Genomic DNA, 16,848 nt, shown 5'->3' on the forward strand with positions numbered 1-16,848 from the left:
ACAAAGCCAGTCTGCTGTTCAGCTGTTTTCTAACCCCCACTCCTTAATGGCCCTGCACATGTCCTTATATGCTCTCATGAGCTCGATTGCATACCTGTCAACCCCTTATCACAGACCAATTGAGACCTTATTTGTCACCCCATGCCCTTATAAATCTCATTGTTTATCCTGCAAAGTCCCATCACAAGGGAGAAACACAAATAGACATTAAAAAAAAATGCCCGTATTTAAACGGCTGTACGCCGCATCGACCTGAAAACTCGATTTCCCTGTACAAGAATACAGGTGGACGTGTAGTGGGTTCTTAAGACGGCGTAGACACTTGGTAGAGGCAACGCTTCTTTATTACAAGACGTAGCTTAACACAATACAGTCTTTACACTTGAAGGGATGACGGCCCCTTCACCCGCTATTAGCTGGGGAGATATTCCCTCGGCTAACTCGCCCTAGCTTCCAGCTATGGTCCCAGCTCCTCCGGCTAAGCGGTTCCTAAGGGAGGCTAGCTGACCTGACCCTGGTCACAGTACAGGTCTCGACCGCCAGCCACACAGGCCCGGCCCTAATAAGGACGTCGGGCTCCAAGGCTTCCCGGGTCGTACCACTGGCTCGCTCTGCCCAGCCCTGAGAAGGACAACAGGTCAGAGGAGTCCCAGGATCATAGCTAGCCAGTCTTCAGTCTTCACTGGCTCTTCTCTCTTCAGCTGGCACAATTGCCCCAAACCCTCCCGGGTCCGGCCTTTTATCCTGCTCCGTGGCTTGCTCCGCCTTAGCCACGCTCCCCTTCCCGAACCTTCCACCAGGTTCTGGAAGGGTGACATCATTCCAATTCCCCTGGTCCTGGCTCACCCCGTCGACTGCCCCCTACCGGTAAGTAGTAGCTATCCCCCAGAGACGGTGTGCATTCGCCCAATAACATCGTTACAGACGTATGGGGTGACAGGTATGCGATAAAATTTTGACTTTAAACTTTAGTGACTGCAGGAAAACTTATTCTTTGGTTCTTTCGGTAAAGTCACGAAATAGAAAAAGTGAATAAAAAAATAATAAACAAAAAACACTAATGTAGACTGTAGCCTGGTTCTTAATCGGAGTAAGTGTACTGGCAGTCTATAATGTAGACTGTAGCCTGGTTCTTAACCTTGGTGAGCGCATTGGCAGTCTATAATGTAGATTGTAGCCTGGGTTTTAAGCTTGGTGAGCGTATTGGCAATCGATAATGTAGATTGTAGCAATGGTTATTAAACCGAGTGAGCGTATTGGCAGTCTATAATGTAGACTTATTCTTTGGTTCTTTCGGTAATAAAATAAAAAACAAAAACCACGACGTTTCGATTGCTTGTGTTGTGATCGAAACGTCATGGGTTTTTTTTTTCCATGGCCAACAAAATATATTTTGCAGCAGTGATGCGCACCACACAAGTCAATCTGTGACCCACAGACATGGAACTGCATCACAGCACACTTAGCAGTAAAATAAAAAACCTACACATTCGTCAATAGCATGGCCTTGAAATAAAACATAACACTGATGCACACGAAGAGGGATAATAAAGACAATTGATAGTGCACACTACATTGCACAATGCCGGCCTGCCTTCAATAATGCTCTCCATTCTGCACTGCACAACATCTTGTTTTCGAATTGTCCCTTATTTTTTGTTGTACAAAACAGCACTTTGTTTTGCCAATATTAATCTTTTGCATATGGCCATGCATCTAACAACGAAATTTTTTTTTAACACCTTGGGATGATCACCCACACCAAGCCGCATATCCACGACTGTTATTCACCGCAACTCGGTAAACGTCCCAGCTATGTTGAGCCAACCAACGTTCCATGTTAACTGGGTACATGTATAAAATCAGATGCAAATTAATAATTAGCGGTTCGTACAAAATTATTTTGAGGTGTTCTAATTTTGACAGCAATTACAACTGTCACGATTAATTTACGCATCTTTAAGTCGTAGCTCGTCCCATTTAAATACCACCCATTTACTGTTCACGCCGTAAACACAGCACTAGTCGACAACACCGTGGCCTTAAAATAAACATTGTAAAGAACACATGATTAGAATTAGAACACATTCCTGCGGAGGGAGCTGGTAGGAACGTTGGGTTGCTCGGTCAATGGCCAGGGTCAACGGCGGCGTGGTGTATTCCGCAAATATGCCCGACTGTGAGGGCGGGCACAAGCCGGCGTGAGTAGGTTAAACGTTGCGTTTTATAAGGGCACCACTGGGTGACCAGCCCCTCCCCACCCAGCCCCACCCCTCCTACCCCCCACCCAGCCCCACCCTACCCAGCCCCACCCCTCCCACCAGCCCCTCCCCACCCTACCCAGCCCCACCCCTCCCACCTCCCACCCAGCCCCTCCCCACCCTACCCAGCCCCACCCCACCCTCCCCACCCAGCCCCTCCCCACCCTATCCAGCCCCACCCTCCCTACCCAGCCCCACCCCTCCCACCCAGCCCCTCCCCACCCTACCCAGCCCCACCCCTCCCACCTCCTACCCAGCCCCACCCTCCCCAGCCCCACCCTCCCCTCCCCACCCAGCCCCTCCCCACCAGCCCCACCCAGCCCCTCCCCACCCTACCCAGCCCCTCCCTCCCCACTCAGCCCCTCCCTGCACGACGGACAGACACAATAATCCCCTGTGGGCTGGTGTAACCATTCATAATCAACGATTTTTGGGTTTAGATCGCGTTATTTATAAATGTGTCGTAACCCTCCACCACCCGACACGGCCAATCAGTAAAAAAAGTGTCACGTTGACAAAAGACAAATAGTTCACTGCTTTAGCCCACCGGTGTGTTGAAGCGTGAAACCACAACATTTACAATTTGAGTACGACGTTTCGCTGGTAATTGCATCCAGCATCATCGGGCAATTCGCCAGAATGGTGAGGCTCTGCTGTGTCTCCCGTTCTTATATAGAGCAGCAGCAGGGTGACGTCATCATTAACTCACTAACTCATCAGGTGCAAAGATTTGAGGGGGGGGGTTATTGTAATTATATACTTGTGTAACCATTAATTACATTTATATCATTTACATTTATATCGCGCTTTTCATCAAGGGTCTCAAAGCGCTGTACATGACACAGCAACGGTAGACACTCAGCATAAAAATATAAATACATGAAGGGCTATATCCCTTAATAGGTACATGAAGATGGGCCATTGCCTGAAACGTCGTCTATTACACACAAACTAAATGTATGAATGGCGTGTTGAGTTTTGTTGTTGTTAATTGTGTTTTGTGCACGACTGCCAACAAAGCACCAACATCACAAGCAGGTGATTTACTCAACTCAATTTGTACTTATATACCTTGTTTATTTATGGTGGCACGCTTATCCTTCCAATATGGCACTTTGCACTCCCATCGGGTTTCGTATTGGTTGCTGGTGTTACTTTTCTGACCACCCCGGACTGAACATTTATGAAAGAGCTTTGTAGCTCATCGGATTCCTCGAGCGTAGAGGAATAAAAAAAATCGACTTCCCTACGTAAGATGGCCGCCTAATTTCCATTACAATTTTATTTAGAGTGACTCGATTACATTTCGTAAACAGTACTTTGCACCCCCATCAGTTTTTTACATATTGCTTGCTGTTGTAACTTTCTAACCAGCCCCCTAACTGGACGTTTGTAAAACAAATAAAAACGAGCTTTGGAGCTCATCGCATTCCTCTAGCGTAGAGAGAGATTCAAACTTTTACTTCCCTACGCAAGATGGCCGCCAGACATCCCTTCGCGTGACGTCACGAGGAGCACGTGGTCCCAAGTCGTCGGAGCAGCAGCAGCAGCCCAACACGTGTGTGCGTGGTACCTCCTCGTGTACCGCGTCGGTCTTCGTGGGTACTTCTCGCCGACAGCACTCGCCCCTACAGTCTGGTAAGGCTACACGGGGGATCTTTGTCTTGTGCTCGTCCCGCGTGTACCCTGCCGGCCTTCGTGGGTGCCACTCGCTGACAGTACTCGCCCCTACAGTCTGGTTAAGGCTACACGGGGGATCTTTGTCTTTATACTGCAGCGCGACCATGGCCGAGCCCGCGAAGCCCGCGTCCACAACCACCACCACGACGACGACCAACAACGCGTGGAACATCCCTCCCAACGCCCCGGCATGCATGGAGAGAAGCCTGGACGCGCTGCAGTACAGGAAAGGTACAGCGGTGATACTTCGTAGTACTACTTAGCAGTGCGTGCGTGCGTTGCGTTGCGTGCGTGCGATTATCCGGACCGGTCCAGGGCCTCCCCCTAGGTCGGCTCGGCCTTTAAAAACGAGTATCCTGATGCGGTGTGTAAAAACATCGCCGCTGGGGAGACAAAGGCGGCCGAGCGTGGTTGCTGCCCCCCCCACCACCCCTCGTGTGCCACAGTGCCGGCCTTTGTAGTTGCGACTCGCTGACAGCACTTGCCACCAACAGTCTGTAAGGCTATACGGGGGGGGGGGGGATCTTTTGTCTTATATAAGACGAGCTGTATTACTCGGCTTCGCCCGGGACTTGGATTCACTACGCCCGGCCGCCTTTGTCTTCCCAGTGGCGATGTTCACACACTACACCAGTTACTCGTTTGAGGCTGAGTCGACCTAGGGGAGGCCCAGGACCAGTTCAAATAATCGTCACCGGTGGTGGCGGTGAGCCGGAATCGAACTCGGGTCGCCGGGTTCGTAGCGCGGCGCGCTACCCACCACACTACAATGCGTGACGCTTCCACGTGCGCGGGTCACGTGACAGATGTGACGTCACAGCTCACTTGCCATGCAAGAAATATAAGCATTATTGAGCTCCCCCCACCACCAAAAAAACCAAAAGTGTATTTTTATGATTTTTGCATGGTGTACAGTCTGGAAAGTACCCACATGGCAAATTGCAAGTCGGGAAGTACGCTAAACAATTTGAACAGACACACATTCACAACTTTGCCTTTTATATATATGGAGATGGTCCGGTCCAACTAGCACGGGGGGGTTGGAGGTCGACAACCAAAATAACAAGAAGAGCCATTTATTTTCAATACGGTAAAAAAAAACTTAATCAATATTTCACAAGGCTGGCAGCATTGGGGTTTTTACACCGGTTTTTCATGGTTTTAATAAAAAACCCGATCATCTCAGATGGCCAAAAATCCAGTTTTATTCGGTTTTATTGCCTGTTAATCCCTATACGTATAGCCCCCACCAAAGAGAAGACAAACAACACGTTCCGCTACAAGATGATGGTCAAAGGTCGCAAGACGCTGATGGAGTATTGGCTGTCCGATGGCAGTGAGTGGCCTGAGCTGCAAAAGATCGCCGTCAAGCTGTTCAGCATCGCTACGTCCAGTGCCGCATCCGAGAGGAACTTCTCTACCACGGCCTTCATTCACTCCAAGCTGAGGAACAGCCTGAGCGTGAAGTCGGTGGAGAAGCTCGTCTTCATCAAGAGCAACATTCACACGCCTTCTTCGACGGCGCGGTTAAGATGATCGAAGAGGACAGCGAAAACGATGACTTTGGCGCCGATTGACGACAACTTGACTTTGGACAAAATCTTTTTTTAAAAATATAAAACCAATAACCCGATAAAATTTGTAAAAAAAAGAAATTGGGTTTTTTCCACCCTTGATATTTCAAGAGCCGCAATGCATTTGCATAGCTGTCAACCCCTTATCAATGCCTACCTTATTAGAGACCAATTCAGACCTTATTGGTCACCCCGTGCCCCTTATACATCTCAACTTCATCCTACAAAGTCCCATCACAAGGGAGAAACACAAATAGACAAAAGTTAGTTTTTTTGCCAGTATTGAAACGGCTGTACGCCGCATGGACCTGAAAACTCAATTTCCCTGCACAAGAATACGGGTAAACCGCATGGGTTGACAGCGATGCGAAGCAGTCCTTCTTGAAGAGCCGCATGCGGCTCCGGAGCTGCAGGTTGCAGACCCCCGGCCCAGTACCAGCACATGAAGTTCATTTCAAGTGCCTGTAGGAACTATCAGCTATCAAATTTACAACAAAAAGATAAATATATGGGAGTGTCGTCTGTTACCACGCATATTTATAATAATCAATGAGCCAAGAATGTCTGTTTGTGTGTCCCGCGCGTGACGTCACTCCACATGCCGCACCCCCCCCCCCCGTCATTAATATTCATGAGCGGGTTGATTTTTACATTCCCGCAATAGAAGGTCGAGTGGAAATACATTTTTTCTCGCAAATTCGCTTTAAGTTTGACGTTTCTTTATTGAAAGCGAATCAAAAAATAATTATACGCAGCAACAAAGTGGATTTGGTGACTTTATTAATTTCTCAGCACTTACATTATGGTAAAATAGACATTTCTCGGTGATTTTCCATATATTTGATCGAATTCCAATTTATTTCAACCCCAGCGACCCAAAGCAGAATAGAATAAATATCAGATCAGTGAATTTGAACAAATTGAAGGTCAGTTATATACAGTGCTACAGTGACATGAAGTGAGGTGTTTTATCACTTCGTTTTGTCCCAGATTCACTGCCATTAAATTTACACAAGATACAATTATACTCTGCTCAATTTTTTCATAAATATTACAGCTTCCGTCTTAGGACGGGCAAACAAGCTAATTTATAATAATTAGTGACCCTCATATTCGGTGCTTATGGGCGGATACGCGGGTCATTGTAGTGCAGCGATGAGCGCACACCGGTGACGATTATCTGAACCGGTTCTGGTCCTCGCTTAGGTCGACTCGGCCTTAAATGCGTACCCGGTGCAGTGTGTAAGCATCACCAATGAGGGAGACAAAGGCTGCTGGGCGTGGTGCGGACCACCCACCCCTTCATGCGCTGTGCCGACCTTTTATCGGTGTGCGAACAGCACTTTCGAGAGCGGCCTGTAAGGTTACAAGGAGGGCTATTTGATATCTTTGAATTTCTATGGGTTCCAATGAACCCGGATAGTGGAGCAGGTTTGGATTGCATGCTCAATTTAATTGTTATCTCGTCTTGGCTCTGACATCATCTCGGTCGCCTCAGCCTAACATTAATATTGAAACAAATGCCATTTGGCGTGCGTGTTGGTTTCTCCATCACCACCTGAAACGGTCCTTGTGATAACCAACATTGCCCGTTATTTCTCTGTTTAAGGGAGCCAATTGGCTACTTAACGTATTGCTGTGCCCTAGACATTGTCTATCCAATGACACTCCCAACATCGTTTTTACATGAACTGTGACTGCAAAACTACTAAACCAGTCGCTCAAAACATCCCGCACAGGTTATCAATGCTCAGATCTTTGTAATTTTTGGCCAAGACTGGCAAATACATATTTTAAAACGTAACAATGAAGTAAACAGATTGTGCAATTAGGGTTGATTAAATTCCCTTGGGTTTGGGTATTTAGAACATGTGCGCCTAATGTTGCGTTTTAATGGCCACGAAGACCTCACAACCCGAGTCGCACCGGGCTGTTTCGTTTGAGGCCCAGCACAGTTTGTCTTTTCATCCCACTGGTTCAAGAGCTGCAAGCAGCTCCATCAATGCCCTTAAGCCCCCCTCCCTTCTCGTCCTTGCACCCCTTCGCCCCCTCCACTTGCCTCCACAGCCAAATGGCAGCTCTAGCCATTTTTTTTCGTAACGATGACTAACGAATGCATTTGTCGCCTCATGCCATCGAAAGATGACATCTATTTTTGTAATTTCCCTCCTTGTTTTACAAAAAAACATGACTCGACAATTGGCCTTAGGGATGCCATTGACCACCTGTCTCTCCAAATTAGATTCCATGATATCACGGCTGGTTCGATGGCAGCCCAGATAATAGCGCGTTGCTTTCTTCCCAAAAAGAGCCATGCGTCTCACTAAAAGTGGTCACTTGTGGCTGCATGGGCCATGTGACCCCTTTATACACAACACACAGGAATTCATATTCTTGGTTCTTTTGGTAAAGTCACGTAGAAGAATATGAATACCTGCAGTCACGAAAGCTTTAAATAAAAATTTAACACGCAGGAAGTTAAATAATTCTCACACGTGTGACTTAGGTGTGGCATGAGCATAAAACTTGATTTGGGTTAAGTTGTAAATGGCATAATAATCAGCCACATTATGTTCACTGCTGGATGAAGGACTTCCTTGAGCCATCGGAATCAGAAGTTTATTTCCCAAGTAAAGCCCCTTTGTGCTTAAAAGTGTTTTTTTCAAGGGCAAGTCAGCCAGCAGGCAATATCAAAGCATTCCTCAATTGCAGGTTTAACACAAACAAAGACTTAATAATAGCAATGATATTGTACAATTACGCGCAGCAATCCATCTACCTCCTGTACACGAGCTTATCATCACTATCTTTGCGGTGGGCATTCTCTTGGGCGTCATCGTCCTTTGATTGCCATTCTTGTCGTCAATCTCAAACCATCAGCTATCATCCCTTCTGGAAATGTGTCCTGCCCACACCTACTTACTTTCCTTAACATTCAATTCCAATGTCTTTTAATTTTACAAATATTTTTTCCCTTTCTTCCTCTATCATTCCAAGGATATTCCTCTGCAAGCTTCCTCATGCACTTGTCAGCTTTTTGTTCCATTGTCTTGGTCAATGTTTCCCATCCACGTCATCGCAGACAATAAAAACTGACCTGAAACCTTGTTATTTAGGAAAAATTGGAAATTGCGTTGTAATTTTTAAAACAATAACTATATATATAATCGCATTGCTTGGGTCAAACTAAGTATATGGACGGACAGGAATTGTTATTTAACAAACACTTTTCAGTATCCGAATCATTCACAACGTTTTTACTGTGCGTGTGTTTGTGCCAGTCCGATTGTGTCAACATCGTGATATTCCACTGTCTTACCTATTAGAACATCATCTAAACCTGGCTGTGTTGTTTGTAACTTTTTACATGCTCGCCTACATTAATTGTATGCACAAGCTCTCTCATATAATTAAATAATTGCTCACGATCCTCCAAAGTTGGAGGATCACGTGCCAACGATGAGTAATAGCCTCTCTGGAAAAAAACAGACATGCTATCCAATTTTACATTCACAAGCTCAACTTTAAAGGCTGGGAATGAAACAAATGGGGCACTAAATATATAATGTGGCTGAAGTGTAGGCGTCCACTGACTGTCCTGTCAAATTGATTAACGGTGCGATGAGTCAAAATTAGAAATTACTTTTGCTCCTTCCCATGAACATGTGTGTCTGTTCATGTTGTGCCGTGAACACTGCATTTTTGTTGATGGGAAAAGTGTATTTGCACGTCGTAAAAAAGTGTCATGACATATCGTGTTTTCTCATGAAATCATTCTTAATGTATATTTGCAAGTCACTAATAGTGCATCCAATGTGTTGCCAATTGTTCAGTAATAATGTTAGTGCATTGCTTATTTCTTGTTTCACATTTGCAGCGCCATTTCGAATTATGTACTGTGCACTTTTCTGCCGTGGTGTAATGGTTCTCGCCCTGAACTTGCAATCCAGAAGTTACCGGTTCGGTCTTCCGACACCGCCGGTCAATCACTGTGAAAGAGTAGGCCAAATATACTGGACGAGAAGGGCTCTCTAGTGAAGTCAATTCCATCAGCGGTGGTGTGAGCAGGGAATTGCAGGGCTGCACATTTAACATTTTTTAAGGTTCTGAGAAGTGGAAAAGTCCCTTGGATATATTTTGCATTGACGTATCACTCCTGATCTGGCGAATCACTCTTGAAAACACCTTGATAGTTATTTTGGAGGCAAATTGGTTTTTAATGAGGTAACTGCAGATTGCTAAATATGCAATACGTAACTGGATAGTGCAATTTGGCAGATGGGCTTTGATAAAACGGTGATGGTTTATTGTTGGTGTACTTTTCTAACAATCTGGAAGCCTTGCAACCCTTGTGAATACAAATAGTGTACTGTGTTTCTGGTACCTGAGTACAATTTTAGGATAATTCTCCCGCTAATGAATTTCGCGGATCCTATTATTCTAGGGCTATTCACATCTGGGACAAACTGACACTTGGCATGAGTGGAGTTTTGCTGCATATTGCAACTATTCTTATCCACCGTCCTGTTATCCGTTGCTCCTATCAATATACGTACCGCAATCGATCAGTGGACCCTTCCCATTTGCTCCTTTGCGCAGATAAGGGGAATAACCTAAAAATTGCAAAAATGGACTCTGTTAGCTGCACTTATGTATGGATTAGAGGCATAACCCAGAAATTAATCTTATCAGTACAGGCAGACCTTGTTTCGCGCTCAAGATGGCATTCCTGGAGAAGTGAGCGCTAATCGAATGAGCACTAAACGGGGTCATTTTACCATTGTATATTTGGGGATGCGTTGCCGACAGCATTTATTTTGTATGAGCTGTATGTGAGTGCTTCATTGGGGTATCGGTAATATCACTAATAATATAGGTGTTAAAAATTCGTAAATAAATAAAATAGAACATTGGTAAGTATTATACTGTCAGAGTGCATTCTACTGTACACCTACAACAAGGTTGTAGGAGTTGCTGCGCTCCCAATCTGGGTCATTCTCAGCGAAGAACTCCAGGACCTCCATGATCTTAGTGATGCCCTCAGGCTAAATTTCTGTGATGAGATTTAAACTCTTTGAGGTCTATCTTAGATGGAGCCTGAGACTCTATCCCGGTCTCGTGAGTTCTCACCTTTCTGACATTGAATGAAGGATGAAAAATAATAATCAAAAAAATAGAATAAATGTATACTACTGACTACAAATCGTGATAATCTAATCGCATGGGGTGGAATCTGGCTCGTTGTACGTCACTCTCATTGGCTGAGCGAATGATGGGGACGGTACGTTTATTTGGCCAGTGCGGCATTTTCTCGCTCGTAAGCACTTTTAAAATGTTTTGATTTTCTTATTTTAGTAAAAATGTTCTCCAGGGCAAAGAGTGCAATAACAAATCAGCGTTCTACGGAGTTGCGCTGAGCGAGGTCTGCCTATATATCATCATGTGCATGTCACAATTTAACGTATTGATTAATTGTTGCAATTGCATCCAGACTTCAATTGAGGTCTTCAAATAAAAATACAAATGCTTTTTGAGTTCGTTGCCTATTGACAGATCTAGAAAAGCCACAATGTAGGCAGATGTACTTAATTTTTTACATTTTTTTTACCAGGGAAAGGCCCACTGAGCTATATAGCTCTTTTTCAGAAGCAACCTGGCCACAAATGATAGCTCAACGAAGTGGCCTATCATGTGGACATTTTTATAGCAGCCAAATACTCGCATATTTGTAAATGTGGAGGGAAAATCCGAAGGACCGGGATAAAAATCCACATACTCAAATACATACACAAGCGGAGAGACACTTCCTTCTAAGCTGTGGGAATTCAGGCACTTGTGCATCGGTGTTAGAAGTGCTGTCGATGGAGATTTGAAAAATAGTTGAGCCGCAGCAATCCTAGAATTAAAACACTTTTTGGAAGCAAAAGGCTGGGAATGACTTTAACCACCCATGTATGAATAGTTATGTTGGGAGCTGAATGGGAGCAGTTATTTTTTCCTTCATATTACCCATAATGCTTCACAACAGCGTGTGATTAATAGAAACGAGACAAATAGACAATTTCATTTGTCACGTGTAATCAACAAATCCTGCCACTAGGTGGCGCAAAACTCCTAGTCAAAGCACAGCAAATCGGGAACATGTTTTTCGTGTTGCTCACAAACTGTCAAACGTGATGCATTAAGTTATTTGCATGTGCAGCGATTTGAGTTTTGATGTTTTGCAAGGTTTCTTTCATACAAAATAATTAATGACCTGAGGGACTGGCGTCTGTTGCAAACTAACACTGGGCATACTGCAAAGCAAGATTTATTGCCACGGGTAGTGGATGCCTTAAAACTTGTCATGCCTCTCCATGAAAGTGATGAAATAGGTGACACACGTGGAATCACGCATATCTTCGTGTAGATGCACAAATGGAGTATTTACAGTGCAATGTTCAATTTCCTTGTGCAAGCCTCGTATATATTTTGGAAACCCCCTTAGGTCTTCCTGAAATGTCAACAAATACAAATGGGGTGCCCCAGTGAACAAAAAATGCATTTTGTTTCTGTTTTTTTTCCCATTCTGTGTATTGTAATTTGTATTCAAATATGCATGGAAACAATTACAGCATTTTGTCAATCGACTCCCTAGTCGCACCGTGTTCGTCATTGATGTTTTTTGACCATACTTCGCCCTGGTCAGTGAGCTGGTGAAGCTGGTGGTAATGGGGGGGGGGGAGAACCAGGATCAGGTTCATCAGTTAACCATGGATGGGAATTGAGCTCCGATTGCAAGTTGCACAGCACAGTTCGCTAACCACTGCACCACTGCTCTCCAGTACAGAATAAGCAGTTTAACACGCAAGCATCCATAATACAGTTTTTTTTGGGTTAGATCGCGTAAATATGTAAATGTGTCGTTAAACCCGCCACCACCCGACACAGCCAACTAGTAAGGTTTGTCACGTAAACAGAACATGGCAATTCGTCACTAGTACAGCACACCGGTGTGGTGGAGAGCCAAGCCACAACATTTACAATCTGAGTACGATGTTTCGCCAGTAATTACAACTAGCTTCATCAGGGGACAGCCAGATTTGTGGAGAAGTCCACCTGTTTCGTTCCTTAAATAGACGTGTAGATGTGATGACAACACTTGTGCACTCTTTTTGCGCGAAGTGGCAGGAGGGAATAATTAATGGATATTAATGACTATGGATATTCATCGCCGTTTGGGTTATTCATATTATAATCAACTAACATTATGCATGCACATTATGCGAGCCCATTGTTCTTGAACTTCCTGTCGATTGTATGTACTAAAATAGCCGTACCAACGGTAATCCCGATTGAAGCATGGTGACCTGTATAGGCATGGATTTAAATAATGTGTTATTGATGATTCGCTTCCAAACAGCACTAAGTCTGTAGCTATCTGAACGGTTACAATTATTTTTATTTCTCTCAATTTAGATATATTTTCTAATTTGTTTTGGCTAGTAGTAACTAGTTTTGCACAGAACTTCAACATTATCAAAATCAATTGAGTGTCCTTGTTGGCACGCGTGTTCTGCTATTGCTGACATTTGCATTTGGGAATATTTACTGTTTCTTTGTTCTTTTTGTCTCGTACTGATCATTATTCCAGTTTGCCCAACATAGGATTTCCCGCAAGTGCAATTAATTGTTGCACTTAACGACACATTTATATATTTACACGATCTAACACAAAAAAACTGTATTATGGACAGAATAAACTGTTTTTAAAAGTATACCTTTCCACTGTGCTTGCCATGAATCTTCATTTTAGCTTTTGATCCACTCGTGGATGAGGGCCTCCCCACACTGCAGTTTGTGGTGGTTATTTTCCAATGCAATTACACTGGTGAAGCTAGTTGGTGAAGGCAGGAAGGGCATAGACGTTGGAGCATAGTACAGTGAAACGATGGATTTTTCTGCACGGCCCTCTGCTGACAACAAAGCCCCGCAACAGCCAACAACACCTGTTTTATACATGGCGGATACACATTCAGCCTCAACTCTGCTTCGCTTCTGAGTGTAGAGTGGCAAATTGCCTTCCAGGTGGAGATCCGCAAACTGTACACCAGTGTACATGGCAAAACTCTACACTAATTTAACAAGCAGTCTGAAGGCAAATATCTGTTTGCAGCCTACACCAAGGCATTTGTTGGAGATATACTGTATTGAAGGACAGTGACATTGACTGGACAACACTAACAGGCATATCGGTGGTCGTGCGCACCAAACAATCTGAAACGTTAAACGGTTCAACCTTACGTATTTCACAAGAACACAATCCAAGCCCTATCATAACCAAAGTGTGTACTGTAATGCGTAGTAATGCAATGTGCGCAATATTAAAAAATCACCCTGTGGGGGATGTGTGCGTGGTGTGTACAGATGATGGTGCTATGTTGCTCGCTGCCTCCAGTCTAACGGGCCGCTACTGGATGGGATCCATCTGGTTCTACAAGGACCCTTCCAAAGCACCCGAGGAGGGCTTCTGCAGTGCAGGAGTGCAGACGGAGGCAGGTGTTGTCGATGCTCTCTGGGTCGGCGACAGGGGCATCCTTGTGGCCTCGGATTCTGGTAAGAAGTGACGGGAACGGTCCCCACGTGTTTTTGTAAAATATACAACTACAGATAGTGTAAGGGAATTTGGGCAGCAGCTTTATATTTCTTGCCTTGAATGTGCTCGTTTATCACAGTGATGGCAAATGCGGCGTATTTCCTGTCCATTTGCATGCTTGGCCAGCTCGATCTCTCCCCACATGTCAATGGAAACAATAGCCAATTTTCTTAACTCCCTTGCCTCTCTCCAACCAGCAGTATTAATGAGTAGGCCAAATATCCTCTAGATGGGCTTTATATAGCTCCCTGTGGTTGAGGCTGCTTTGCAAGCAGTGGTACAAGGAAGCAATTTCAGGGCTGCACCTTTACTTAACCTATTAATTAGGGTTTCTGTAAACGAGGTTACAGGCGCATTTTATGTTGACATAATTTAAACAGATGCAATATTAGATATGCATTTTTGGAATTGGTGCTACAATATTGGTTAGCCATATGTTTGTAAAAATAAGAAAATGGAATTGATTCTCTTGGTTGGCAGGTGTGAAATTAATATCATGAAGTAAAAAAAATAACAAGTATAATGAATATCTCTGGAAAATAACGTGCCAAGTGAAAACATTTGGTACACGCAGTCAATTGGATCACAGTCCTGATAGTTTAAGTGAAAATTGGATGCATATATTCTTGGCTTACATGTAATTTGCAACTTTGGAACAATTTGAATTTAGCAAGTGCTCTGCTTAATTTAAATTACCATTTTAACCATGAGAAAGGATAGGTTTGGAATAAAAAAAAATCCTTTGCACGTCGTGCATTGCAATTTGAAGAATCCTAAATTGGATATTGGCATGAAATCCAACGAAATTGTCACTGTTTCTGCATAGTTACGTCTTTTGGACATCACATTTTTGTACTCAAGAATTGCAAACATTTTTATGCATGTTTAATATTGTTATGCTGCTTTGTTTGCTTTAGAAATTCGAATCCAAATGTGATTTACTATTGCTGTGCTGGTATTTTCAGAATTGGCAAACATTTAATAATGTGCGTTACATGCGCTTACATGTTTCTCCTGAGTCTCGTAATCAAGATAGTCTTAACACTGGTTTTGAAAACACAAAAGAGATGTTCAATTTAAATATTCTCTTGGAATAAATGCCAACATATGGGATGAAATGGTTTGAGTATTAAATAGAAAAAAATGTGTAAATGGTTTTAATCTGGAAACAGGTGCAGAGCAGTACATATAGTCAAACATTCTTTGGCAGGTCTCTTTGCTGCCAGGATGCAGACAGTGGGGAATGTGATGTGAATATAAATTTGCGTTTTATTTAATCAGCAAATAACATGATTTGTTATACACAAATATTTGGCATTGTCAATCCATTCACGGCAGGCCTAACAAAAGAATATGAAGTATTTCACAATTAAAAAAATCTTACTTTGCTAAAAGATAAAGTTACACTGAAAAAATACAATTTAATGTACATCAAATTGTATTTTTTTTATTCGAGACAAAAATCAAGAACACTAATCTTTTCCAATCTAAGCTTAGAGATACAAATGGCATGTGCATGGGTAAAGAGCAAGTGTAATGGAAAAAGAAGCTGGTATCTTGATATAAAAGTGCAGGTGATTTATCATGTACAGCAGAAGAGGCTGCAGTTGTGTCTGGGAAAGTAATTTGCTGGCCAAGTTAAAGGAGTCCAAATGGGCACTGGCAGGTCAGAACAGTTGCTGTGGCATCAGTTCTGTCTTTTGTGTGTGTGTGTACTGCCACAGAAAAGTCGATTAAGGTGCTGAAGCTGAATTCTGTTTTCTTTTAATTACAGCTTGACTTTAATTAACCTGACAGTGGATTATGTGGAGCAGCGAAGGAACAAAATAGATGGCCATTAAAAGAGAAAGTTGGTAGGTGAAAATGTAATAACACGTGTGGACAAATGTAAGGGATACTGCCAGGGCGAGATGTTAACGATCTGGTTTGGTGTACAGGAGGTCGTGGGTTCGATCCCAACACTAACGCCTGTATATTTGGAGTTTGTATGTTCTCCCCATGGTCGTGTGGATTTTTATCCGAGTCTATGATAAGCCACTTGGTTGAGTCATCATTTGTGGCCAGGTTGCGTCTGAAAAGAGCTATACGGCTCAGTGGGCCATACCTGCTAAAATAAAAAAAAATTGTTATCTTGTAATTCACTTATTTGTATAAATAAATGCAAGCTTTTAGTTCACAGTAGTATTGAGATGTAAAAAAAAGTGACAAAAAAAAGTTTTTTATACCTGAGTTGGTGAATCTGCTGTTTAGAATTGTCAGCTTTGTTATGAACTGCCAACTGAGATGAAGCTATTGTCAATAAAGTCTAGTATTTAGGGAATATTAGGATTAGCTTGCCTGTATAAGATGTGATTTCTTGCAGCAGCAGCAGCAGAATACCAATATATATTCTACGTACATTTAAACAGGGTATTTTTAAAAAGCATTGAAACTACTGCCTTTTCCCAACAATGGTGGTTGCATGGAATTCTAAGCACCACACATTTCTTTGCAATATTACATTTGATATGGCAAAACACATTCCTTAAATGTGGCGCTCTTCGATGATAATCTGCTCTACTATTTAAAAATTTCCTCCATAAAACGGAGGCCAAATAAATTAAAGAAGATTAAATGTGCGCAATTTGCAAAGCCAAAATATTGTTTTATTAATAGATTTTTTAAAATATATTTCCTTGAAAACACAATACATTTCCTG

The 16,848-nt window shown here is 43.3% G+C and overlaps 1 protein-coding gene across 1 annotated transcript in view; it reads left to right on the top strand.

Moving 5' to 3' along the window:
* Window positions 1-3,787: 3,787 nt before the first annotated feature.
* Window positions 3,788-16,848, top strand: part of WDR77 (WD repeat domain 77) — a 57,208-nt gene continuing 44,147 nt past the window's right edge. The window contains exons 1-3 of the mRNA XM_078859091.1: window positions 3,788-3,899; window positions 4,039-4,172; window positions 13,922-14,110. Coding sequence (XP_078715217.1) covers window positions 4,046-4,172; window positions 13,922-14,110 — 316 coding nt within the window. The 5' untranslated portion in view covers window positions 3,788-3,899; window positions 4,039-4,045. The remainder of the gene's footprint in view (window positions 3,900-4,038; window positions 4,173-13,921; window positions 14,111-16,848) is intronic.

This window comes from Lampetra fluviatilis, chromosome 8 (assembly GCF_964198595.1).
Source record: "Lampetra fluviatilis chromosome 8, kcLamFluv1.1, whole genome shotgun sequence".
Taxonomy (NCBI): Eukaryota; Metazoa; Chordata; class Hyperoartia; order Petromyzontiformes; family Petromyzontidae; genus Lampetra; species Lampetra fluviatilis.